Source organism: Microplitis demolitor, chromosome 4 (assembly GCF_026212275.2).
Source record: "Microplitis demolitor isolate Queensland-Clemson2020A chromosome 4, iyMicDemo2.1a, whole genome shotgun sequence".
Taxonomy (NCBI): domain Eukaryota; kingdom Metazoa; phylum Arthropoda; class Insecta; order Hymenoptera; family Braconidae; genus Microplitis; species Microplitis demolitor.
This window is the reverse complement of record NC_068548.1, coordinates 2,065,827-2,091,206: the sequence shown is the minus strand read 5'-3', so window position 1 is coordinate 2,091,206 and position 25,380 is coordinate 2,065,827. Positions and strand designations below refer to the sequence as shown.

Below are 25,380 nucleotides of genomic sequence, written 5' to 3'. Positions count from 1 at the left end.
AAAAATAATAATAAAATAATTAATAATTTTAATTTGTAGTGAAAATTATGTCCAGCATGAATGACTTTGTGAAGTAAAGACTAATTTATACCAATCATACTTATTTAAATATATATACTTTTTGTTCCTAAGTTAATCTTAAATTACCTTAATATATATATTTTTATATTTTAAGAAAATTATAATTAAATTAGTTGTAATTATAATTAAAGTAAAACAATTAAAATACTTCTTATTCTTCCTGTCTTTTGGGAGAATTACTACTGGCTTGAGTCACTCCTCCTACTCTAGTACTACTACTGGAAGGGATCTGAAAAGAAATTTTTTATTTAGTGAGGAAATTAACGTATTAATATTAGGGAGAGACTAAATTTTTTTTTACGCTCTGTCGTAAAAATTTAGTGTATGGTAAAAAAATTATCAAGTTTGAGCGCCAATTTTTAGAGTTTCATTATTAAAATTTTTTAAATTTGTGACATTGTTAAGCTTCATTTCAAGAATATTCTGTGAAATTTTCATAAAAAAATATGGAAAAATAAGCCAGTGGTAGTGGGGAGAGACGAGTCAAAAAAAAAGTCTCCATGCTGTTTGATGGATTTGAACGAAGGAATAAACAAAATATTCATTTTTGAATTTTTGGTAAAGGTGCAATCAAAAAATTCTGATTTTTACCAAAAATTCCTTCTTTTGTTTAATTAAAAAATAAGTAGTCATTGAAAAAAAAATCCTCCGTTCAAATCCATCAAACTTATGTACTAAAGAAATCTTTTTGGTTTTTTTATTTCAGATGAGGCAGTCATGAGTTATCCTGCCTACGGCATGGAGACTTTTTTTTGACTCGTCTCTCCCCACTGCCACCGGCTTATTTTTCAATATTTTTTTATAAAAATTTCACAGAATATTCTTGGAATGATGCTTAACAATGTCATAAATTTTTTAAATTTTAATAACGAAACTGAAAAAAAAAAATCACATCCTCTTTTTTTTTTTACCTCAGACCCCTTTTTCCTTAAGAAAATTACGATCCCGAAGTTAGCAGACAATTTTTGAATTTTTTTTTCTTTAATAATTTATTTTAAAAAAAAACTAAAAATACGCACATGTAAAAAATTTAAAAAATCAAATTTCTCAAAAATCTCTTAAAACAAAATTCAATAAAACACCCAAAAATTCTAAAATCTCATATTTTCCACTAATCCCTAAGTTCCCATCTTAAACTCTCTTCCAAAAATCACTTATTTTAAAATATTCAAAAAACTTTAAAATTCCCGTTTCCAAACTCAAATTTTTCTTTCTACCATAGACTAAATCTTCACTGAAGAGCGCGAAAAATACCAAGTTTGTCTCAGCCAGCCCAATAACTCTAAAAAAACTACTGATCAATTACCTCTATAATATCATCATCATTATTAGAAAACTTTGACGCCGAAGCATTAGGATTGATAGCACCAGTGGGCATCTGCGGATTTTTCCCCAGCGAATTAACATTACCGAACGACTGAGCATACAGCATCTGGCGCTGCTGCGGGCTGAGATTCTGCTGGTTAAATCCCGAGTGAAAGCGCGAGTACTCCTGCTGCGCAAGTGCGTTGGCCAAAGTCGCAGTGGGGTTGCTAGGATTCGCGATATTCGTCATAATCGACGGATTCAGACCTCGCCCGATCACCTGGTTCTCCACGTAATTGTACATATTGCTCAGCGCCTTCAGCGCCATGCCTCGCTGCGCCTGTTCCGTAAGATGGGGGTAGTCCTGCTGGAACATGCTCATGAGTTGCGACAACTCGACCTGTTTCGCCGGGTTGCTTAAGTTCAGAGAATTCATCATCTGGTTATTATACTGCTGCATCAGCATCATCTGCTGCTGGTTCTGATAATTTATCATCTGCGCCGTAACCAAAGGTTTACCCGCTTTCTCATCTTCGTATTCCTGCCAAGCCTGCTTACGTTCCTCAGCATCCAGCTCTTCCTCAGCGATATTTTCCAGCAGCGAATCGTGTTCGTGAAAAGTCTCGACCAAATTTTTATGGCGTAAAAATATTTCTGCAAGCAGACGATCTTTAGGCAGCGCAAGGTCTGGAGTATTCGTACCCGGGGGATCAAATTTATATAATTCTGCTAGATCATTGTTGCTGTAATGACGTTCAATCTGCAGCTCATCAACAACTCGACAGGACAATGACAGTTTGGTAACCTGACGGTTGTAAATTTTCTCTTCCATCGTACCAGCAGCCAGCAGACGATAAACATAACAAGGTTTCTTTTGTCCGAATCTGTAAATTCTAAAAATACTTTGTACATCATGAGATGGGTTCCAACTGGCGTCAAAAATCACGACTCTGTTAGCAGCCGTCAGATTTATACCCAGACCACCAGCGCGGGTTGATATCAAAAACAACCGCGCCCGGGTATTTGAAGGTCTGTTGAAACTTTTCACCCAGTGGCTGCGATTTTCCGCCGACGTTTGTCCGTCGAAACGGAAATAATCTTGCCCGATCACCCAGCACCCGGTATGCTTGTCAAGAGTCTCTAGTTCATTTCCGTTTTGCGTCTCGTCGTCGATCATACTCAGAAATTTCTCAATCAACGTCAGCGAATAAAGCGACTGGGAAAACACGAGAACTTTATCACCAATAGCTTCCGCTTCCTTGATGATGTCAAACAAAATAATCAACTTAGCAGACAATCTCATGTCATCAAAATCTTCATCTTTTATAAACTCAGTCCACCACTGCCTGTTTTCCACAGTGGGTTCTTCGGGTTCCACCGGAATATCCTCAATAACAGGATTAGCGCGCGTGCCCCTTTTGGGCGGCGGTCCCTTTTTTTTATTTTTCTTCTTACCGTCATCGTCATCTAGCGCGACGACGTCACTTCCGCTGGAATTGTTGCTGCTTTCACTAGAAGACGACTCAGTGTCACTGCCATCGTCAATGAAATCCTTCAGCGAACCTTCGGAGTCGCTCTCAGCGTCGCGTTTTTTTTGCAACAACTTCTCGCTGTTTTCCGTGTGCATTTTAACAACAAAGGGGTGAGTCCACAGTCGTGACAGCGCTTGGAAGTCAGCGAACAGTGACCCGCCTACGCCTTTGTGCTTGCGCGCGAAATTGTCAATGTAATACTGATACAATTTAACCTGCACGTCACTGAGTCTTATAGAGATGACGTACTCCTGCTTCGGAGGTAAAAACGGAGTGAGAACCGAGTAGTCAAATCGCTGGACACTTCCCTCCAACATTTTGTGCAGGACATGCGCGCGTTTTTTCATCAGCTTGACGTCGTACTCCGTCGAGTCATCGAACTGCCCGTTCTGGATCGGGTTGACGAATCTGTTAGAAAATTCCTTCTTGGTACCGAGCAAATTCGGCTTCACAAACTGGACCATGCAGTGATACTCGATCAGATTATTCTGCAACGGCGTACCCGTCAGCACGATTCTCCTCAAGGTCTTGACCCGCCTGATGGCTTTGCTGATCGCCGAGTCCTCGTTTTTCAGCAGATGGCCTTCGTCGCAAATAATCAAGTCCGGTCCGGGGTCAAGTATGCACTTGAGTATCGCTTCCTGTACACTCTTGCGCACTTTGCCTTTGATGGCGCAGAGATTACGGAACATTTCGTAGCCGATTATCAGAACGCCGCCAGTACGCTGCCAGTTTTCCAAGTGACACTTGCGCTCGATGTTCGTCTTGGCTTTGGTCATCTCGTACAATTCGATGTCGTTCCCGTTCTCGACTTCCGACAGCCATATTTTGAACTCGTTCATCCAGTTCAGGACAGTACTGAGCGGCACGACGATCAGGATTTTATTTATCCCGGTCTTTTCGCTGTGCATCAGCAAAGTGTGGGAAAGAGTCACGACCTGGAATGACTTTCCGAGACCCATGCAGTGCGCAAGTATGCACCCGGAGCCTTCGGATTTCTTGGTCCTTTCGAGAGACTCGAAGCAGGCGTCCCACATAAATTTTATACCTTTGGCTTGATGCGGCTTCAGACGTTTCACCAAATTTTCATCAACTTCCAGCAGCACTTCCTTTGTTTCCTCGTCGAAATCCAGGACTAGTTTGTCGACTTTAGCCTCGCTGGCCAGTCGCGCTTCGTACATTTCGTTGTACAATTTCTGACGCTCGGCCATACGTCGAATGCGTTCTTCCTCTTGTTTGGCGGCCTGCAAAGTGCCGTCGGCGACGTGTTTGTCTTTCAGTACCTTACGAATATTTTTACGCCCGCTTTTATTCGCGCCACCTTGAGACCCTAGAAGATCGTCGTCGTCGCTGCTGTCTTCGCTGTCCTCCGCAACGGCCCGAATCCTGCGGCGTTTTGTTTTAGATTTTTTTGACACCATCGAGTAACTGGAGTCTGACGAATCGGATTTATTTTTACGCTTTGACGTTTTCTTTATTTTACTTTTTTTCAGGTCGTCGGAGTCGTCGTCTTTGTCGTTTTTGTTGCCAGCAGAGTCGGAGTCCGAGTCGTCGGAGATCTTGACGTCAGAGTCGGAATTCAAACGACGTCGCCGGGTTCTTGTTGATTTTTTCTTAGATTTTATTGAGTCGTCGGCTTCTTCTTTGCTGTCGGAATCATTTCTGCTGCGCTGGGATAATTTTTTTTGCGCTTTCTCATTTTCTTCATCTGAGTCAGAGTCCAATATTTTGCCAGTCAATAATTTGCTGCGTTTCCAACCGTCGTCTTTATTCTTCTTACTTTTCTTTTTATCATCATCGTCTTTGTCACCTTTATTATTCGTGTTATTTTTTTCTGTCTCTTTCTTCTTGTCCTGAGACCCGGTGACGTCGAACTCCATGGGCGTTTCCTCGACGTCACTGGACTCGGAGTCCGCGAGAATTGACGCCTTGGCGACTTTGTCTGCCTGCTGGACTAGACTCTGCGGCTCCATTTCTTTATTCTTATTATTTTTCGAACTATCATCGTCTTCCAGGCTGGAGTTGCTGCTGTCATTGTCGCCGTTCCCAGTTTCGACTTTTTTCAGGTGGTCCAACAGAGTGTCGTCTTCGCTTGATATTTTAGTTCTCTTCCGGGATCTTGAATGCTTGGAATCTTCGTCTGTTGATGAGTCACTGCGTTGTTTCTTTTTATTTTTCTTCTCGAGGCCGTCGAGTGACATCAGGCTGCAATTAAAAAAAAACATCAGGGGTAAATGGTGATAAAAAAAAATTAAATATTTTTTTAATTAAATACTGAGGTAATGCGTAATTTTTTTTTTAGATCAATGAAAAAAATTATTAATTAAAATTAAATTAAGGTCATTCATTTAAATTAAAACAGGGTGGTCACAAAGAAATGATTTAAAAATTTATTAATAAAAAAATTTGCAACCCTGATTAAGAATAATAAAATTTTTTAGTGTTAATTTGAAAGGGGGTTAGAGAGAAAAAAAAAATAAAAAAAACTACCTTAAGACTTTTTTGTTTTCCAAATATTCCCTCGATAAGCGCAAAGCTTTGGAGTGGCGAGATAAAATTCTTTTGCTCAGTCTTTCTAATTTAACTAAACTTTTTAATTTTAATTTTTTATCGTTATTATAATGGATATTATTGTTTAATTGGAATCTCTTTGACTTAGTTTTGGAAGAATTTTTAGAACTAATTGTTTCAATGTCGGAATCTGATTCCTTCTCTACATCATTCGTTATTTTTTTAGCTTCTGCCGCTCTTCGCGTTACTCTTTTACTGTTTACTTCATTGTCAGATTCAGAAGAAGAAATAGATCCTTTTTTTTTAGCTTCTTTTTGTTTTTTTATTTTTTCATCATTTTCGTGATCGGAATCAGAAGAAGAATTAAGCAGAGCTTTTTTAGCTTCTTCTTCTTTTTGTTTTTTACTTTTACTTTCTTCTTCATGATCAGATTCGGAAGAAGAACTAGATCCTTTTTTTTTAGCTTCTTCTTTTTGTTTTTTTATTTTTTCATCATCTTCGTGATCGGAATCAGAAGAAGAATTAAGCAGAGCTTTTTTAGCTTTTTCTTCTTTTTGTTTTTTACTTTTACTTTCTTCTTCATGATCAGATTCGGAAGAAGAACTAGATCCTTTTTTTTTAACTGCTTCTTTTTGTTTTTTTATTTTTTCATCGTCTTCACGATCAGAATCAGAAGAAGAATTTAACAGAGCTTTTTTAGCTTCTTCTTCTTTTTTTCGTTTCTTTATTTTATCATCTTCATGATCAGATTCGGAAGAACTAGATCCTTTTTTTTTAGCTTCTTTTTGTTTTTTTATTTTTTCATCATCTTCGTGATCGGAATCAGAAGAAGAATTAAGCAGAGCTTTTTTAGCTTCTTCTTCTTTTTTTCGTTTCTTAACTTTATCATCTTCATGATCAGATTCGGAAGAACTAGATCCTTTTTTTTTAGCTTCTTTTTGTTTTTTTATTTTTTCATCATCTTCGTGATCGGAATCAGAAGAAGAATTAAGCAGAGCTTTTTTAGCTTTTTCTTCTTTTTGTTTTTTACTTTTACTTTCTTCTTCATGATCAGATTCGGAAGAAGAACTAGATCCTTTTTTTTTAACTGCTTCTTTTTGTTTTTTTATTTTTTCATCGTCTTCACGATCAGAATCAGAAGAAGAATTTAGCAGAGCTTTTTTAGCTTCTTCTTCTTTTTTTCGTTTCTTTATTTTATCATCTTCATGATCAGAATCAGAAGAAGAAACAGTAATTTTCCTAGCTTCTTCTTCTTGTTTCTTTACTTTGTCATCTTCTTCATGCTCAGAATCAGAAGAAGAAACTGGCAAAGCTTTCTTAGCTTCTTCTTTTCTTCTTTTTCTAACTTTATTATCTTCTTGATCAGAATCTAAAGAATTAGATCTAGATATTTTCTCCTCATTTTTCTTCAACTGATTTATTTCTTCTTCAGAATCAGAAGAAGAATTCAGCAAACTTTTCTTAGCTTCTTCTTCTTTCTGTTTTTTAGATTTATCATCTTCACGATCACCTTCTAAAGAACTAGATCTAGATTTTTTTTTCGCTTTATTTATTTCTTCCTCAGAATCCGAAGAAGAATTCATTAAAATTCTTTTAGCTTCTTCTTCTTTCCGTTTCTTTATTTTCTCATCATCTTCTCCAGATTCAGAAGAAGAAATTACCAAAGCTTTCTTAGCTTCTTCTTCTTTTCTTCTTTTCTCAACTTTATCATCTTCTCTCTCAGGTTCCCCAGAATTAGATCTAGAATTTTTATCTTTATTTCCTTTCTTCCCTTCATCTTCAGAATCAGACGAATTTAATAAAACTTTTTTAGCTTCTTCTTCTCGTTTCTTTATTTTATCATCATCTTCTTCAGATTCAGAAGAATTTACCAAAACTTTCTTAGCTTCCTTTCGTTTTTTACCTCCATTTTCTAAGGAACTAGATTTTTTATCTTTTCCATTCTTCTTCTTTTTATCATCTTCCTCAGACTCCAATTCAGACCCAGATTTCTGCGCTTCTTTACCCCCCAAGTCTTCAACTTCCGTCAATTCCGAATCCGAAGATTTCAGCAAAGATTCTTTAGCTTCCTTTTCTTTTCGCGACTCGTCCTTGTCCTCATCCTTATCAGTTTCAACTTCATAAGATAATTTCTTGACCTGTGACTCTGGTGTCAAAACGACGTCATCAGAACAATCCTCACCTTTCTTCTCATTTTCTTTATCACCAGATCTCCCAGATCCATCAGATTCCGATGACAATTCTCCTCTACCTCCACCATCAGTTTTCTTCTCCACTTTATCCAATTTATTTCTAGACAAACGTCTCTCCTTCCCATTACTGTCCGTGCTTTCATCAGAGTCAACTTTCCCCGATTTTTTTTTAACCTTCATCAAACGTTTCTTGCGTACATTCCCGTCATCACTTTCATCTGATGATTTCCTACTAGATCTAGATGGCGAGCGTTCAACATTTCGTTCAACATCAATTTCATCAACATGATTATCAGCGACTAATTCATCATCAGAAAATAAATCTTTCGATTTATTAAAGTCATCAACTTCATCATCATTATTTCCAACTTTATCTCTACTATTTTTATCAGCATCATCATCAGAAAAAACTTGATCATCACAATCAGAAATTTCCAGTCGACTGTTACTTTTTTCCGCAACAAATTTCGAATTTTTCTCAACAGGAGTCGAGGCTCTTTTCTCATCATCCGACTCTTTGACCGGCTCCTGATTTTTTTTCTTCCGACTGTCAACTGCAAGCGTATTTTTGAATTTAGATTTTCTGCACCAGGTCTTGTGACGTTCGATTAATTTTTTTTCCTGCTTACTCGTGCACTCTTGGACACTCTTAATCATATTCGTACACTCAGACATTATATTCTTTACATCAGATGATTTATATTTATGTTTATTGGTGTAAAAATTTTGCTGCAATTTTTCCACGTCTTTCAACATCTTAGTCCCCATTTCCTTCATGCTGTCAAATAATTTTTTAATGTTGTGCTTAAGCTCAAATAACTGACGTTTAGTCAGCGCGTCATCTTCCTGCGCATCATTATCTGATGTATCACATAGATCGTGATGATTTATACGAGATGATGATAAATTTGTATCGATTATTTTAGTCTTCGTAAATTCGGTTCCACTACTCGATGTTGAATCACAACGTGATAAATTTTCTCCATTCATTTTTTGGGTTTCCGCTACAGGTTTACTTATTTTATCTTTAGATTTACTAATAGTATTATTTTTAATCCGTTTATTTGGCTGATTAGATGATTTTCTGAAACATAATTTTTTTTTTTTGTTTTCTGTCCATTCTTGCTAATGAGCAATTTTTTTTTTTTTTAATTATTCTTCCACATCCATAACGCGGCTTTCAAACTTCCGTTTGCTCATCGCTCTTGTTTATTTAATATTTTTATTACTGTACGTTGATTAAGTTGGTTAATTATGTTAATAAGTACAAAGATACAGCATTAAAATAATTAGATGATAAATAAATTTATGTAAATTAATAAACTAATAAAAAAAGCTATAACGGAAATTTGAAATTCCGATCACTTGCATGCCAATTTATTTTATTTATTATTATTTTTAATTAATTATTTTTGTTGATAATAATAATTAATTAATTGATAATAAAAAATAAGATAAATAAATAATTAACTTCTTCTACACCACTAAGTAAAATAGGGACAAGATTTTTGCCTTGATTTTTGAATTAATTATTCAAATGTTTGAAATTGCCGCGAAAATATTGGTTTTATCACAAAAATTTTTAAACAAAAGTTGTAGAAAATTTAATTTTCTAAAAGAAATGTCTCTTATGATTTTTTGATAAGACGAATATTTTCGCTGTAATCACAAAATTGAGATTCATAATGAACGATTCAAATTTTTGTTAATTACAAAAATCGTAATTTCAAAATTACGCTGAAAATATTGGTCCTATTAAAAAATTATAAGAGACATTTTTTTTATAAAATTAAATTTGGAACAACTTTTATTTGAAAAATTTTTTGATACGACCAATATTTTCATCGTAATTCTTAAATTCAAATTCATAATGAGTGATTCAAATTTTTGACAATTATGAAAATCTTAATTTTGAAATTATGACTTTCTTATTGGTCCTATAAAAAAATTATATGAGACATTTTTTTTGTAAAATTAAATTTGGGACAACTTTTGTTTCAAAAATTTTTTCATACGACCAATATTTTTGCCGTAATATCAAAAATATCACACCATTAATTATTAATTATTATTATCAAATTAAAGCAAAAATCCTGGGCCTAAAAATAATTTTATAAAATATATAATTACTCGGTTGAATTCGACGACATTGCAGCTGATGATATTCCCCGTAATTTATATAAGGGCGTTATATTACAGGCGAAACAATTCCATTTCCCGGGCTTGTGAAATGCTTTTGCTTTTGGATTTATTCTGGACACGCATTCCTGTTAAGTATACGAGAATTTTTTTTTTTTTTTTTTTTTTTTTATAAGAGTGGAATTTTGTGGATGTAAATTTTTTAAAAAGTGAAATTTACCTCGCAGGTTAAATATGAACATTTTCTGTTCTTGCATTCGATCAACTTCTTCCCGCCTCCGAAACACAGCATGCATTTTTTTTTATCCGTAGATTTATTTTTTTCGTAGCATTTCTGAAGATAAAAAAAACTGCGGTTAATTGATTAGTCAATTAATTAATATATGAAAATTAGTACTTAGAGAAGTGGGAAATTAAGGATGTGAAGTATGGGAACTTATTAAAGAAATAAATTTTAGAAACTCTCCGAAATTTGTAAAATTTCAATAAAATCTTCATGTCAATTTTAAAATTTTAATTTTCAAATTTCGCGGACTAAAATTTATTCAACCAATTTTCTTTAACTCCCTATTGATATCAACTGCAAGTAATTCTTTGAAAATTCTATTTCTTATCAAAATAATTTCTACACTGTCCTTTTTGCAATTAAATTTTCAACTTTTTTTAAAAATTAATTTATTAAATTTCAATATCATGACAATTAAATCGTTTATTTGAGAAACCCATAAGTCATATTTTTTTGAAATTGGTTTTTTTGCATTTTTGGGTTCTGGATGTCCCCCCATAGAAATTAATAAAAAAATCCATCAAATCAGTGTTTAAAAGACAATTAACGGACTGGCAGAAATTTCATTTTATTGAGAGACCCCATAGTCAATGACTTATGGGGTTTTCAAATAAACATGCAGTTTTAGTTTTACAGAAATAATTTTTTCTTGTTTATTTAAAATTCGCGCTTTTTTTTAAAAAAAATAATATGACTAATTAAAATACTTAAATTAATTATTATTTTTTGTAATTTCTGAGTTTCAGAGTTTAAATACATATTATATACTTCATTTTATCAGTCTAATAAATTATTAGAGTGGAAAAAATTTTAAAAAATGATTTTATAACTTTTTCTTCCGTTTGGTTGAGAAACCCCATAAGTCAATCAACTTTAAATAATTTTTTTTAATAATTTCAATTAAAAAATTGAATTTTTTTTGTTTTAATATTTTTCAAACGCTAACATTATTCTCTTCAATTATTTATTTATTATTTCAATGGCAAGTTTTTCCGGAAAAATGTTTTTTGTTTTTCCTGAAAAATTTTGTATTCTTGACTGAGGTTTCTCAAACAACCAATTCAATTGAGTCATGAATATTTTTAAAAAGGCACTATTTGAAAATGTCTTAAAAAAAAATTCAATTTTCCCAAATCTGTACCTTGCACATCAAAATTCCCAAGACCGGATGATTTAATAATTTCTTCGAGACAATTAAATCCTCATTGCACACAGTGCAGCATAAGTCATCTGTTTTTATTGATTTGGCATCTAAAAAAAAAAAAAATCAAACATTACATAATTACTTTAATAATAAACAAAATTTCTTAATCACAAATATAAATATTTAAATTATTTCCGTATTATTTATATATTTTCCCGCAGCGCCACTTGCAGGCCATGTGAATAACAAAAAAAATATGAGTAAAAAAAAAAACATAAAATAAATTTTATCCTCACTTGGGTAAAATTGTTTGCGATACGAAAGTTCACTAGGAGTTTCTTTAACCAGACACTCGATCTAAAAAATAAAAACAGCCATAAATTTATTTGAATTATAAATTAAATATATATGATTTTTTCCGACGACGTTGCGATAAATATAAATAATTATTTACCTGATTATTCATAATGAATCCTCTTCAGATAATTTTATAAATAATAAAACTATCAGCTAACGTTTTAATTAATAAATGAAAATCACAAATTCGTATAAATTTATGTTTTATTTAATAAACATCCACAGCTATTTCATTTGATTTTCATTAACTTGTAGCCATTGCTGTTTACAATGGCGGCTAAAAAGTATATAAATATATATGTATATATTTATTCAACTGCTGCCAACTATTTTATAAAATGGCGGGAAAATTTAAATAATTAATTTTTTGTTTCAGAGAAAACGTCAACTTTATTATTTATAAATTAAAAAAATCTTATATATTAATATGTAAGTATATATAATATAAAAAAACAATAATATAAATAGTAAAAACTATTACAATTCAAATTATAATTAAATATTAATTTACATAATTATTTTATTAACACACAGAGTTTTAAATAAACTAAAAAAATTCTTTGGATTTTTAAATTATTTTATAAATTTACACTTCAACAATTTTTTATTCTAGATTAAAAAGTCTTTCGAGTCATATACATATATATATATGTATATATATGAGTAATTGTAATATTAATGACTTAATTACTTAAATAGTGTAATTACGCAGCCTTACCAAATAAATATTAATTGTAGTAAATAATTAATTACATATTTTAATTTTTGATTTAATTTCTTTTCGTTTGAGTACCCACAGTAGTATATTTTGAAAATAATATGTGTATATATTTTTTAATTACAAGTAATTAGCTAATTTATGTGAATTGGTTAATTATTATTATATAGTAATACTGTGGGTTTTTTTTATTTGTAATTTTATCAACTTCACTTATATTTTTATTTTTAATAGAAAATTAAATATCAAGTGGTAAGTTTGCATAATTACGTAATTAAAATTACACTTAATGATACATGGAAAAAAATTTCTCGGCGCGAGAGATAATTTTTGTTATGGAATGAAACAAAAATTTTTTGGAAATAAATTATTTGGCTCAGGAGAATTTAGTTTTTAAATAAAGGGAAAGGAGTCTGAGACAAAAAAAAGAGGATGTGATTTTTTTTTTGAGTCGTTATTAATATTTTTTAAATTTGTGACATTGTTAAGCATCATTTCAAGAATATTCTGTGAAATTTTCATAAAAAAATATGGAAAAATAAGCCAGTGGCAGTGGGGAGAGACGAGTCAAAAAAAAGTCTCCATGCCGTAGGCAGGATAACTCATGACTGCCTCATCTGAAATAAAAAAACCAAAAAGATTTCTTTAGTACATAAGTTTATCTTAGATTTAAACGAAGGATTTTTTTTCCAATAACTACTTATTTTTTAATTAAACAAAAGGAAGAATTTTTGGGAAAATCAGTCTTTTGATTGCACCTTTACCAAAAATTCAAAAATGAATATTTTGTTTATTCCTTCTTCAAATCCATCAAACTTATGTACTAAAGAAATCTTTTTGGTTTTTTTATTTCAGATGAGGTAGTCATGAGTTATCCTGCCTGCAGCATGGAGACTTTTTTTTGACTCGTCTCTCCCCACTGCCACTGGCTTATTTTTCCATATTTTTTTATGAAAATTTCACAGAATGTTCTTGGATTGATGCTTAACAAAGTCACATATTTAAAAAATTTGAATAACGAAACTGAAAAAAAATCACAAAAAGATTCTCTATCACCCCTTAATTAAAAACAAAAATTTCTTGGCATAGTAAAAATTTTTTGCATCAAGAAATTCTTGTCCCAAGAAAATTTCTCATAAAAGTCCATAGGAATTTTTTCTTGCGCCAAGAAATTAATTTTTTCAATATATATATATTTATAATATATATCAATGTCCATTCCTCTCAATAATAATACATATTAATATTGCTACAGTAAGTTTTAAGAAGCATTTTAAAATGACCTGTGACTAGGCCACTGACGGAAGTAGTATTCATTCATATATTTATATATCTATATATATACATTACAGCGGCGCAAAAACTTTTTTTTTTTTAAATCTTATATGAAAATTTTTCAGCTTCAAATGAAACAGCACCAAATAGACAAACAAATTACAAAAAATAAAAACCAAAAAAATGCACATGAAGAAAATTTAAAAAACTACATGTGCATTTTTTTAAATATTTTTTTTTTCACAATTTATCATTAAAAAAAAGTTAAAAAATTATTAAACAGCTAACTTCACCATCGTTTTTTTTTCGGCCACTCTAATATATATATTTATATATAATTTATTTATAAAGAGATCATTGCATTTGAAATTTAATAATTTAATTTTACGATATTTCTACGAACAAGTTTTTAAAAATTTCTACTGGCAGTTAATATTATAAAATAATGATAATAGTCAAAACTTTTATTATTATTATTATTAATAATTAATTAAATAAAATATAAATAATTAAACTAATCAATCACGTGATTCTTCTTTGATAGCCATCGATATCAATGAGGAAGACTTGCGTTCCTCATTATCATTATTATCATAATTATTGATATTAATAACATTGCAATTGGCTTTAAAATCAGTCTTTAAATTTTTATCATTCATCGTAATATTATTATCATTCTGTTGCAAATCATTATTATCTATAAATCGTAAACTACAATCCTCATCAGTCTTTCCATTAGTGTTGTTACTCCCACTGTTGTTACTATCAGATAATAAAGTCCCAATAACATTTCCTGTTCTTGGATTTGTATTTACTGAGTGTACGTCACTCAAATGTTTGTACAGCTGGACACTTGTACGAAATTCCATATCGCAATTTAATATTTTACATCTACAATATTATTTTTAATTATAATAATATTTATATATATTCCATATTTTTTATATTACAGTATTGCTTTTAATTACCGGAATAATTGATTGCTTTTTATTTGAGATTGTACCACTGGCTTTGTATTGTTTGCATGATTATCTTGATAATGTTTCCATAGACTAGTAACGTTGTTCACTTGAGCTCCACATCCAGGAATTTTACATCTAAATATTAAAAACAATAGTAATTAATATACTTGTTAATTACAATTCGGGTGGTTTCGAAATTTTAATTTTTTCCCGCGCTTTTTATAATAAATTTGAATTTAGCTGACTCGCGCCTCGTCGCGTATTTCCTACATGGTCATATGGACACTAGGTACCTTCTGGATTTGAAAAAATTCTGAGCTAGTATTTTATGTAAAAAAAAAAAAAATTTGAACCAAGAAATTTTTTAATGATCTTGCAGTTAGCAATCAACAATTTTCAGATTTTTTAAAAAAATGCACATGTAGAGAATTGAAAAATCTATATGTGCAATTTTTCAAAATATTTTTTTTTTATATTTTATCATTTTTAAAAAAATTCAAAAATTATTAAACGTCGGCTAACTTCAGTATCATATTTTTTACCACTTTCTTAACTTTGATTAATTTTTACTAAAGTAAAACGCGGGTCTATTTAAATTTATCTATTTGATGAAATTTTCCAAACCCCAGCAAGTATTGAGGGCAATTAAATTCAAAAAATATTTTCTCATTTGCTAGTAATATAAAATAAACTTACAAAAAAAAGCTAACAGTAGAGGCTTTGCCCTGTTGCTGCTGCTGGTGCTGCTGTTTAATTTTGTTAGTCTTAACTAATTTATTAGCTTCCTTATTTGTTTGTTCCTGGACTTTATGACTGTCCTGATGATGTCGATAGTGAGATATGTACTTGTACATTTTACCGCAACCATTCACATCACATTTGTATGGCAATTCTTGTTTACACCTAGACATTCTTTGTTTCTTAGGTGTGTATTCTTCATCATCATCACTATTGCCAGCAGCTGGAGTAGCAGTAGTCGTAGTTGCAGTGGTATTTAAGCAACTGCTGTCAATACTCGATTCAATTTTAGTTCTGTTACCCTCGAACCCACTTCTGAATACTTTTTCCAGGTTCCCCAGATCTATTCTATGCTCCTGTAGTTTAACTTCGCTATCTTTGTTATCGTAATCGTTATTTTTAAATATACTGTCATCAGTGATATATAATTTGGCTGAATTATTGCAAATGTTACGAGCGTCATACTGATTAGCGTCAGTATTTTCTTGTATTATCAGTCTATCATTGTCTTTCGGTGAGTAATTGCTATTATAATTTATATTTTTTCTCATACCATCATTTGATTTATTTATTATATTTTTTTTATCCATTTCAAATTCATCGTCCTTCGAATTATCATTAGGATTATTTTCCTCGTCGTCTAAATTTCCGGTTGTCGTTGAACTGGTGGTGCTCGCGGGACCTTCAAAGCAGATTATTTCCGGCTCTGTGGGAATTAGAGCCAGAGGATGACGATGAGAACTCTCAATATGTTGCTCCAAGTTGTCGTTACTCGTGTGTATTGACCCGCCGCAACTTGTATAGGGACAGATAAATATATTGGTCGTCTCATTGCTGTGGTACTCTTGGTAATGTCGCCACATTGTACCTGGATCGGACATTTCTTTCCCGCATCCTGGTTCTCGGCAGCTGAAATTTAGTTTATTATTTTTGGTTGCTAAGAAATTTGAAAATAGTTGTAGGGTATTTACATGAAACGGATTTTTAATTCTTCTAGAGCTTCGTGGGTTTTGTATTCATCTTGATTTGTAAATATTTTACCGCACCCCTGCTGCTTGCATGTGTAAATTTCCTAGAATTTAACAAATTATTATTATAGTTCATTATTAAATGTTGTTTTTTTATAATCGATGGAAAAAATTATAAGTAACAATTTAAAAAATCAAATAAATTTTTTCGCTAAAATATTTAAAATTCAAATTCTAAATTCTACCCCCATTCATATTTGTTTTGGATTACAGGTCATTGATCCTCGCAAACTCAGTGATTATCAACCATCACCAAACAATACCTTTTTGGGAGCTATTTCCTCGATAGTACGATTCCTGGATACAAATCTTATGACACTAACTTCTGCTGGACGATCTGCACACTCCGTTCCCTGTCCCATTTTGTCTAGACTACAATTCAAAATTAAAATTTTTTAAATTACTTTACATAACCGCAAAAAAATATTCAAAAATCCATTACTTAAAAAAAACAACAGACACAAATATATAAATTCCTGATAAATATTTTTCTAAAGAAGACTAGTGATATTCTTACTTCGACAGTATAATATATTAATTAAACCATAATCGTATTTATATAATAATAATTATTTATTTGTTGTGTCATGTCAATGCACTTTGATGCTGATCACTGATCACTGGTGATCTGACTGATATATTTAATTGACAACCACTGGTGACCAGGGGTTGGGCATCAAGCTTTGTCAGGGTGAATGATCTTTTTTTTTTATCTTCTCTTCTTCCCTCTCTGTCACTCCTAGAGATGGGCACTGGTCTGGTAGCGAGTAATTTTACCCACTTTTGACCGTCACAAACTATTGCCATCTAACAGAATACATTTTAATTAAGATTAATAATATGTTTTGGAGGGAAATGCGCAGGTATACCTTGCATTGGCCCTTAATATTAAAATTGCAAACGCGCGCGCAGTCTCTCCTCAAATTTAAACTGCCGGTAATGAAAATTTCTCTGTTAGTTTTTTCCACATGTTGGTAAATATTTTGGCGGGAGATTTTCACCGGTTTCTTTTTTTTTCCAAGCCGCTTTGTTTACTGTAACCTAAAAAAAATATATATTATTTTATTGGTTTTAATAAAATAAATAAATAAATAATGGCAAATAATTCTGGTGATAATCTTGAGCATGTTGATAGTTTGCATGAAGAATATCAGAGTTTTATTCAATTTTTTTCGCAAAAAGGAATTTTGAGTGACGCGAATATGAAAGAAGTTGTTGCTGAAATTATTGGTAAGATTTTTTTTATTTAATTTAAAAAAGCTGAAGCTAATTTGCTGATTATTGTTTTTTAGGCAATAACAATTTATCGGAAGTAATTCAAACTTTGAACAATGCGCTGAATCAGGTGGAGCAGAAGATCCAACCGACGACATGTGAACTGTCTGGAAAAAAATATTGGATGTTAGTTAGCACTGTCATTGATGACAGTGATGATGAAATGGAAGTTGAAGCTGAAGCTGATGATGACAGCGATGATGAGTTGGTTTTTTTTTATTTTTTATTTTATAATTTGGGTGAATGGTTTGATATTTTATTTTATTTAATTGGTGTTTTAGGAGGCTGTGGTTCTCTAGAGCGAAACTTGAGTTACTGAAATTAATCTGCCATGAAATAATAACTTCGGATAGCAGCTGTATTTCTACGAATGATTGTCTTAATTTGGTAACTCATATGGAGAATAAATTGTCTCGTGGAGATGCTGATAAATTTTTGAAACAAATTATTAAAGGGTCGTGGTTGTATTCTATGGTGAGGTTTTTTACTGTAATTTTATTTTAGAGAAATTATTTTGAATTTGAGAAAAATTGGATTGGGATAATTTGAAGTTGAATTGGTTATTCAAATTTAAATGGATGATCTTGAGTCATTTAATGGACAATTTTATTTTAAATAGGGAATTTTAAATGTTTCAGAAAATAATTTGAGCTGATAAAATTTTTTTTTTTTTTTTTTTTTTTTTAGTTTCATTATTAAAATTTTTTTTTATTTGTGAGATGATTAAGCATCATTCTAAGAGTATTCTGTTAAATTTTCATAAAAAAATATTGAAAAATAAGCCAGTGGTAGTGGGGAGAGACGAGTCAAAAAAAGTCTCCATGCCGTAGGCAGGATAACTCATGACTGCCTCATCTGAAATAAAAAAACTAAAAAGATTTCTTTAGTACATAAGTTTGATGGATTTGAAGAAGGAATAAACAAAATATTCATTTTTGAATTTTTGGTAAAGGTGCAATCAAAAGACTGATTTTCCCAAAAATTCTTCCTTTTGTTTAATTAAAAAATAAGTAGTTATTGGAAAAAAAATCCTTCGTTTAAATCTAAGATAAACTTATGTACTAAAGAAATCTTTTTGGTTTTTTTATTTCAGATGAGGCAGTCATGAGTTATCCTGCCTATGGCATGGAGACTTTTTTTTGACTCGTCTCTCCCCACTACCGCTGGCTTATTTTTCAATATTTTTTAATGAAAATTTCACAGAATATTCTTGGAATGATGCTTAATCATGTCACAAATTTAAAAAATTTTAATAACGACTCTGAAAAAAAAAAATCACATCCTCTTTTTCTTGTTTTTCAGACCCCTTTCTTAATTGATTATTAAAAAAAAACAATAACTAATTAACTAGACATTTAATTTAAACAATATTTCATTTTTCGCAACCCTGTTTTAAATTTCATTCTATTTTTCAGGACGGAAATATTTACTTAGGAGTGCGGAGTATCACTGAACTGATGCCTTATTTTAAATCCCATTATCCTGATATCAAAAGCTGTCACTTGTGCAAGCAAACTGTCTTTTACGTAAGCTAATATTTAAACATCTCATGAATATAACATTCTAATATAAATAATTAATTTAAACTTAAATTTCAGGGAAAAAAATGCCAGAGCTGTGATAAAAAAATGCACGTCCACTGCTTAGCAAATTTCATTAAAATAAACGGAAAAAACGAATGTCCTCACTGTAATAGTATTCTGGGCGACCAACCAATGACGCAGAATCCAACCCAACCCGATCATCATCCTCAAAATGAAACAGCCAACGGAAATTATGAACCCACACCAGGACCGTCAACTCGCCGCCATCGTCGTCGTCATATTGATGACGACGATGAATAAAAACCAAAATAAATTATTATTAAAAAGAAATAAATATATAAAGTATTAAATAATTTATTTTTTGTTACTTATCAGAATTGTTATCAATATTAGAAAAAAAAACGAAATAAAGTAAAATATTTTACTTAAATTAAAACTTTTTTTTCAATCATTATTTTAAAAATACAAATAAAGTTTATAATATATATCTGACAGTGCAAATTACTAGTGATTGATAATTGAGTTTGAAAATAAATTTTCTTACATACAAGCTCTAAGTGCGCCACTTTTAATTTCATGGCCGGGAATTTCCACTGTGAAATTCCCAAGAGGATAGATTTTTATAGCTCAGATGTAAGCTTGAAAAAAAATTTAAGTTTCCAGTTGAGAATTTGCACACTGAAAATTCCTCATTATTTATCTAAGCTTAAAAGTATTTTACTAAAATAATTAACTGTAATTTATTGTATATAAATTTATTTTTTATCTTCTTATGTAAATATATTCATCATTAATTTAAATATTTTCAATGTTTTCAATATTTAAATTTATTTTCTGATTTACCAACTTTATTGATAATATTTCCCTACTTGCAGGTTTCTAGATAGTAACTCATGTGTACCAACTTAAAAAACACTTAACGAAATACCCACTGGCCGGGCAAATACGCCAGACCCGAGGAGACGAGGAAAAAAAAATTCTCCGTCAATCGAAAAAAATGGCGACCCGTCTCCTGAAAATCAGTACCGCGTTGCGTATTTACTCAGACAAAACAAATCTTGTAAAGGTAATTAATTATTACTAATAATTATCAATTAATTAAATATTTTTTCCCTAAATATTCATATATTTTAAGTTACAAAAGGTTGGGAAATTTTTTTTCTCTTACGTAATGTCTCTTTCACTTATAGAAAATTGTTTATTAAGTCATTAGTTAGGAGTTGATTAGTAATTATAATTAAATTTAAAAACAGACACGTAAACAATGGAGATCAACAGCAGCATCGCTCAAGGAGACGTTGATAAATCAACCGCCGACGAGAACCACGACACTGGACAGTGGGATGAGAGTTGCCAGTGAAGACAGTGGAGCAGCAACTGCGACCGTTGGGCTTTGGATTGACGCTGGAAGTCGTTGCGAAACTGATAAAACTAATGGAGTTGCTCATTTTATGGAGCACATGGCATTCAAGGTACTGTCAAATTTTATTTTTTTATTTATTTGCTAATCCAGGGTGGCCACGAACCTAAAAAAAAAAAGTTTAATATTTTTGACACAAGAATTTATTTAAAAATTCAATTTTCCCGGGTCAAGTAGAAATCTCTGACCTCGACAAATTCTCTTGGCTCAAGAAAATTTTTTTACGCGGCCACTAGTAAAGAATTAAATGAATGAATAATTAAATTCTTAGGGAACAGCTAAAAGATCTCAGACAGACCTGGAGCTGGAGATTGAAAACATGGGCGCCCACTTGAATGCTTACACGAGTCGAGAGCAGACTGTATTTTACGCCAAGTGTCTAGCTGGAGATGTGCCGAAAGCCATCGAAATTTTGAGTGACATCATCCAGAACTCAAAGCTGGGGGAGAGTGAAATTGAGCGTGAACGTGGAGTCATTCTGCGTGAAATGCAGGAGGTTGATACCAACCTCCAGGAAGTTGTGTTCGACCATTTACACTCTACAGCTTTCCAAGGCACACCTTTGGGTCGAACGATTCTTGGACCCACTGAAAATATTAAATCGATTTCGCGTAATGATCTTGTCAATTATGTAAAGAGCCACTACGGACCACCAAGATTTGTCTTGGCTGGAGCTGGAGGAGTAGACCATAATCAGTTGGTCGAACTCGCGGACAAACACTTTGGAAAAATGAAGGGACCGCAGTACGACGAGATCCCACCTCTACTGACCCCATGCCGGTACACCGGATCAGAAATTCGTGTCCGTGATGATTCGATGCCTCTAGCTCATATTGCAATTGCTGTCGAAGGCGCGGGATGGGCCAGCGCAGACAATATTCCACTGATGGTTGCCAACACTCTGCTAGGAGCATGGGACAGAAGTCAAGGCGGTGGAGTAAATCACGCTTCTAGATTAGCCAAAGCTTCAGCTATAGACGGTCTTTGCCACAGCTATCAGAGCTTCAATACCTGCTACCAAGAAACTGGACTCTGGGGTGTCTACTTTGTCTGCGACCCCATGCAGTGTGAGGACATGGTATGGAGTATTCAGCAAGAATGGATGAAGCTCTGCACCAGTGTCACTGAAAAAGAAGTTAACAGGGCCAAGAACATGCTCAAGACGAATATGTTGTTGCAATTAGATGGTACCACAGCTATTTGCGAAGACATTGGACGACAAATGCTTTGTTACAATCGACGAGTTCCTCTTCATGAGCTAGAAGCTAGAATAGATGTAAGTTTAAATTTTTTTCCTCAAACTCGAGTACTAGTACTCGATCAGGTATTAGTTTCTTGATTGGGTACTAGTTTCTTGACCAGGTTCTAGTTCATGATCAAGTAGTAAGTTTCTTAATCGGATGCTAATTCCTTGACCATGTACTAGTTCCTGATCAGGTACTGCAGAGTCTCTTACTTTAAATATGTAGTGTAAAAACTACCTTGATAGCAAAATTTTCTGGTCAGAAAGTTAGCGTCAATTAGTTGAAATCAAGTTGACAACAACTTTAGTCCCTGTAACTATTGACTACAAATTGATGCTAATTTTTTTTTTAAATTGAAGTTCTCTTGCTCCTATTTTCTTAAAAAAACTGCTGCCAACTTGTGGAAATTAAAAATGTTGAGTTTAACTTGACATCAAATTGCCGCTAGTTCCCGAAAGCTTTGCTATCAGTGTAGAAAATGGAAGTAATAATTAAAATCGCAACATAGTAATTCAAATTTTTTAATAAAAATTGACTTATTTATTATTTTAGAGCATTACTGCAAAAACGATTGAAGATGTTGGCATGAAGTACATTTACAACCGGTGTCCAGTTGTCGCAGCCGTCGGTCCAGTTGAAAATCTATCCGACTACAACACAATGCGCGCCAACATGTACTGGCTTAGAGTTTAAATCGTTCGAATTAAATTTTAAAAAATAATAAAAATCAATTAGCTAATAAATTTATAATAAATTAATTTAATTTAATAATAATAATAATAATGATAATGATAATAATAAAAAAAGCAATGATGATATTATTAAATTGACAGTAGTAAGCAATCAATACTCGAAAGATATTTATAGTTCGGGTTTAATTATCATCAATGTATAAAGATTCAAAAAAAAGATAAATGTAAAATGTTTAATTAAAAATATACAATTTGTTTATCTTTTATTATTGGACACGATGACTAGATCATTATAATTATCGCTAATTATAATAATTTTGGTATCTGGATTAATGTTGATCCCGAGGGAGAGATTCTAGTTTCAGCAGCTTCTTTTGCAAAGAGGTTGATGGCTACCTGGACGAACTGCTGCTTATGGACGGCGACTGAGATTGGGATTGTGCTGGAGTGTCTTTGCAAACTTTTGATGTCATTTCTGATAATGGTTCGAGTTCTTTGGTGTTTATCAGATCGAACTCCGTGACGAAGTAGTAGAAATGTTTGTAACATGTGTTAACATGCGCTTCCTGTAATTTATAAAATTAACTAAGGGGGCAAAGGAGTCGGATACAAAAAAAGAGGATATTGTGATTTTTTTTTTATTTTCGTTCTTAAAATTTTCAAAATTTGTGACATTGTTAAGCATCATTCCAAGAATATTCTGTGAAATTTTCATTAAAAAATATTGAAAAATAAGCCAGTGGCAGTGGGGAGAGACGAGTCAAAAAAAAAGTCTCCATGCCGTAGGCAGGATAACTCATGACTGCCTCATTTGAAATGAAAAAACCAAAAAGATTTCTTTAGTACATAAGATTATCTTAGATTTGAACGAAGGATTTTGTTTTCAATAACTACTTATTTTTTAATTAAACAAAAGGAAGAATTTTTGGGAAAATCAGTCTTTTGATTGCACCTTTACCAAAAATTCAAAAATGAATATTTTGTTTATTCCTTCGTTCAAATCCATCAAACTTATGTCCTAAGAAATCTTTTTGCTTTTTTGATTTCAAATGAAGCAGTCACAAGTAATTCTTCCTACAGCCTGGAGACTTATTGAGGTGACTCGTCTCTCCCCACTACCACTGGCTTCTTTTTCAATATTTTTTAATGAAAATTTCACAGAATATTCTTGAAATGAAGCTTAACAATGTTACAAATTTTGAAAATTTCAATAACGAAACTGAAAAAAAAAATCACAATATCCTCTTTTATTGTATCAGACTCTTTTCCTCCTTAATGATGGACAGTCTAAAAATTCATTATTTTTCTTTTTCCAATGAATTAAAATTCGAATTTAAAAATTTAAAATTCAAAAAAAGTATCTCTAGTAAAGAAAAAAAACTCACAGCTCCAATAGCAACTATCCGGTCAAAGTGATGAATGTAAACATGAACAAACACCCGGAACAATCTCGTGAGAATTTTCTTACACAGACTAGTAAACGTCTTAGGAAACGGCACGTCCGTGCTCACCGGAAATACTGACTCATTATTTATCTGCGCTTCAATCCAGTCCATAAGCAAACTTATATACTGAGGAGCCGGTAGTGCCATTGGTTTTTTATATTTATCACCATCCGCCCAGAGATATTCAAATCTCGCACCTCCGCTCATTGACGGGCATGATGTTGAGTCACAGTACTCAGATATTGTTCCATATATTAAATTTATACGGTTGAAAAAATCTACCACTAGCAAAACGACAATAAAATAAAAATAATTATGATCCTGAAGTGAGCAGACATTTAAAAATTTGCTGATTTTTTTATCAACAATTTAATTTTTAAAAAAATGCACATGTAGAAAATTTAAAAAACTATAGGTGCAATTTTTCAAAATAAATTTTTTTTCAATTTATCGTTTTTTAAAATAAAATTCAAAAATTATTAGATGGCTAGTTTCAGATGGTCGAATGTAGCAGACGTCAAAGTTTCAATTATTAATAATTAGAATAAATAATTAAAAAAATAAAATTTGAAAAAAATGGGCATTTAAAAAATTTTAAAAGTAATAAGTGCATTTTTTTAAAAATAATTTATGGTTTAGAATTTGTCGCGTAATTTCAGTAGTATAAATAATAATTACCGTGTACTGCAATCCAATCATTTAAATCTTCACCAGGTGGTAATTTAACAGCAGCCCGTAAATTAATACCTGAATTTAATGATGCCTGGGCTTGTTTATATAGAGAATATCTTAAAGTGCCATGAGTAAATTTTTTTTTCGGCCTAAATGTCTTTAAAAATTATTTATTATTATTATTATTATTATTGTTATTGATTTTAAATAATTAAATTAAAATTACTTACTTTTCCTTTTTGAAAAAACTCAACGAATCCACTCAGCGCAGCCATTTATTTATAAAATTAAAAAATGTATTTATTAATTTATTTAATTAATTATTAATAATTAAATTCAAATATATTTTTATTTAGTTTAGTATACAAAGTACAAAATGGAGTACAAAAAAATATGGTATAAATATACATATGTTAATCGAATCGAAGTAACAAACTCTCGATATCTCGAGTCGAGTATTTCATTGTATCGATACTGTACCATTGATTCCAGCAATTTTGACAAGCGATCAGTTCCGTTACCCAATTTCAAAATAGTAAAAAAAAAAAATTGAAAAAATCAATATTTTGGTGAGTTTGAATTTCGCGGGCATGAGACAAATTTTAAATTTTAAATAAACAGAGTTAATAATAAAAAAAATAAAATTTTGAAAAAATGGGCATTCGAAAAATTTTTAAATTAATAAGTGCATATTTTTTAAATATTTTTTTTTTTAATTATTTACTCTATTAATTTATAATTTTAAATTTGTTTCTGCTACATTCTCATATATTTTAGTATTTTTTAGTTACCGTGAAATTTTGTAAATATGATTAAATAA

General features: G+C 31.6%; 5 protein-coding genes across 7 annotated transcripts; 2 read left to right on the top strand and 3 right to left on the bottom strand.

Annotated features, from left to right (window-relative positions):
- Positions 1–56: 56 nt before the first annotated feature.
- Positions 57–11,811, bottom strand: LOC103570321 (transcriptional regulator ATRX). The gene is made up of 8 exons (XM_008548026.3): positions 11,645–11,811; positions 11,487–11,547; positions 11,188–11,297; positions 9,981–10,094; positions 9,752–9,888; positions 5,409–8,705; positions 1,388–5,123; positions 57–310 (listed from the first exon to the last, which is right to left on the bottom strand). Exons 1-8 carry the CDS (start codon positions 11,654–11,656, stop codon positions 233–235), a joined length of 7,545 nt encoding a protein of 2,514 aa, XP_008546248.3. The 5' UTR covers positions 11,657–11,811; the 3' UTR covers positions 57–232.
- A 1,409-nt stretch (positions 11,812–13,220) lies between these two features.
- LOC103570325 (putative uncharacterized protein DDB_G0286901) lies at positions 13,221–17,040 on the bottom strand. 3 transcript variants are annotated; one of them, XM_008548032.2, is made up of 6 exons: positions 16,711–17,040; positions 16,532–16,640; positions 16,212–16,312; positions 15,199–16,149; positions 14,509–14,637; positions 13,221–14,431 (listed from the first exon to the last, which is right to left on the bottom strand). In XM_008548032.2, exons 2-6 carry the CDS (start codon positions 16,628–16,630, stop codon positions 14,059–14,061), a joined length of 1,653 nt encoding a protein of 550 aa, XP_008546254.1. In that variant the 5' UTR covers positions 16,631–16,640; positions 16,711–17,040; the 3' UTR covers positions 13,221–14,058. The 3 variants fall into 3 exon arrangements, with proteins under 3 accessions (XP_008546254.1, XP_008546255.1, XP_008546253.1); XM_008548033.2 differs by having other exon boundaries at positions 16,729–17,040; XM_008548031.3 differs by having other exon boundaries at positions 16,786–17,039.
- Positions 17,041–17,284: 244 nt separating this feature from the next.
- LOC103570327 (non-structural maintenance of chromosomes element 1 homolog) lies at positions 17,285–19,488 on the top strand. Its single transcript, XM_008548034.3, has 5 exons — positions 17,285–17,498; positions 17,561–17,747; positions 17,825–18,017; positions 18,959–19,069; positions 19,142–19,488. The coding sequence occupies exons 1-5, from the start codon at positions 17,363–17,365 to the stop codon at positions 19,385–19,387; spliced, it is 873 nt and encodes a 290-aa protein (XP_008546256.1). The 5' UTR covers positions 17,285–17,362; the 3' UTR covers positions 19,388–19,488.
- A 537-nt stretch (positions 19,489–20,025) lies between these two features.
- LOC103570329 (mitochondrial-processing peptidase subunit beta) lies at positions 20,026–22,717 on the top strand. The gene is made up of 4 exons (XM_008548036.3): positions 20,026–20,153; positions 20,341–20,559; positions 20,779–21,783; positions 22,304–22,717. The coding sequence occupies exons 1-4, from the start codon at positions 20,085–20,087 to the stop codon at positions 22,442–22,444; spliced, it is 1,434 nt and encodes a 477-aa protein (XP_008546258.1). The 5' UTR covers positions 20,026–20,084; the 3' UTR covers positions 22,445–22,717.
- LOC103570328 (MOB kinase activator-like 3) lies at positions 22,690–25,166 on the bottom strand. Its single transcript, XM_008548035.3, has 4 exons — positions 24,791–25,166; positions 24,567–24,717; positions 23,829–24,172; positions 22,690–23,009 (listed from the first exon to the last, which is right to left on the bottom strand). Exons 1-4 carry the CDS (start codon positions 24,833–24,835, stop codon positions 22,836–22,838), a joined length of 714 nt encoding a protein of 237 aa, XP_008546257.1. The 5' UTR covers positions 24,836–25,166; the 3' UTR covers positions 22,690–22,835.
- Positions 25,167–25,380: the final 214 nt, after the last annotated feature.

Coding starts and splice junctions, on each gene's coding strand:
- LOC103570329 (XM_008548036.3), top strand. CDS start 20,085: ATGGCGACCCGTCTCCTGAAAATCAGTACCGCGTTGCGTATTTACTCA. Junction 20,560..20,778: donor TGGAGCACATGGCATTCAAG/GTACTGTCAAAT, acceptor TTAAATTCTTAG/GGAACAGCTAAAAGATCTCA. Junction 21,784..22,303: donor AGCTAGAAGCTAGAATAGAT/GTAAGTTTAAAT, acceptor TTATTATTTTAG/AGCATTACTGCAAAAACGAT.
- LOC103570325 (XM_008548032.2), bottom strand. CDS start 16,630: ATGGGACAGGGAACGGAGTGTGCAGATCGTCCAGCAGAAGTTAGTGTC. Junction 14,638..15,198: donor TCTACTGTTAGCTTTTTTTT/GTAAGTTTATTT, acceptor TTTAATATTTAG/ATGTAAAATTCCTGGATGTG. Junction 14,432..14,508: donor AAAAGCAATCAATTATTCCG/GTAATTAAAAGC, acceptor ATAATATTGTAG/ATGTAAAATATTAAATTGCG.
- LOC103570321 (XM_008548026.3), bottom strand. Junction 10,095..11,187: donor TGGGAATTTTGATGTGCAAG/GTACAGATTTGG, acceptor TTTTATCTTCAG/AAATGCTACGAAAAAAATAA. Junction 311..1,387: donor ATGATGATGATATTATAGAG/GTAATTGATCAG, acceptor ATTTCTTTTCAG/ATCCCTTCCAGTAGTAGTAC.
- LOC103570328 (XM_008548035.3), bottom strand. CDS start 24,835: ATGGCTGCGCTGAGTGGATTCGTTGAGTTTTTTCAAAAAGGAAAA. Junction 24,718..24,790: donor AGTTTTTTCAAAAAGGAAAA/GTAAGTAATTTT, acceptor TAATTTTTAAAG/ACATTTAGGCCGAAAAAAAA. Junction 24,173..24,566: donor TGATTGGATTGCAGTACACG/GTAATTATTATT, acceptor TCGTTTTGCTAG/TGGTAGATTTTTTCAACCGT.
- LOC103570327 (XM_008548034.3), top strand. CDS start 17,363: ATGGCAAATAATTCTGGTGATAATCTTGAGCATGTTGATAGTTTGCAT. Junction 17,748..17,824: donor GATGATGACAGCGATGATGA/GTTGGTTTTTTT, acceptor TTGGTGTTTTAG/GAGGCTGTGGTTCTCTAGAG. Junction 18,018..18,958: donor GGTCGTGGTTGTATTCTATG/GTGAGGTTTTTT, acceptor TCTATTTTTCAG/GACGGAAATATTTACTTAGG.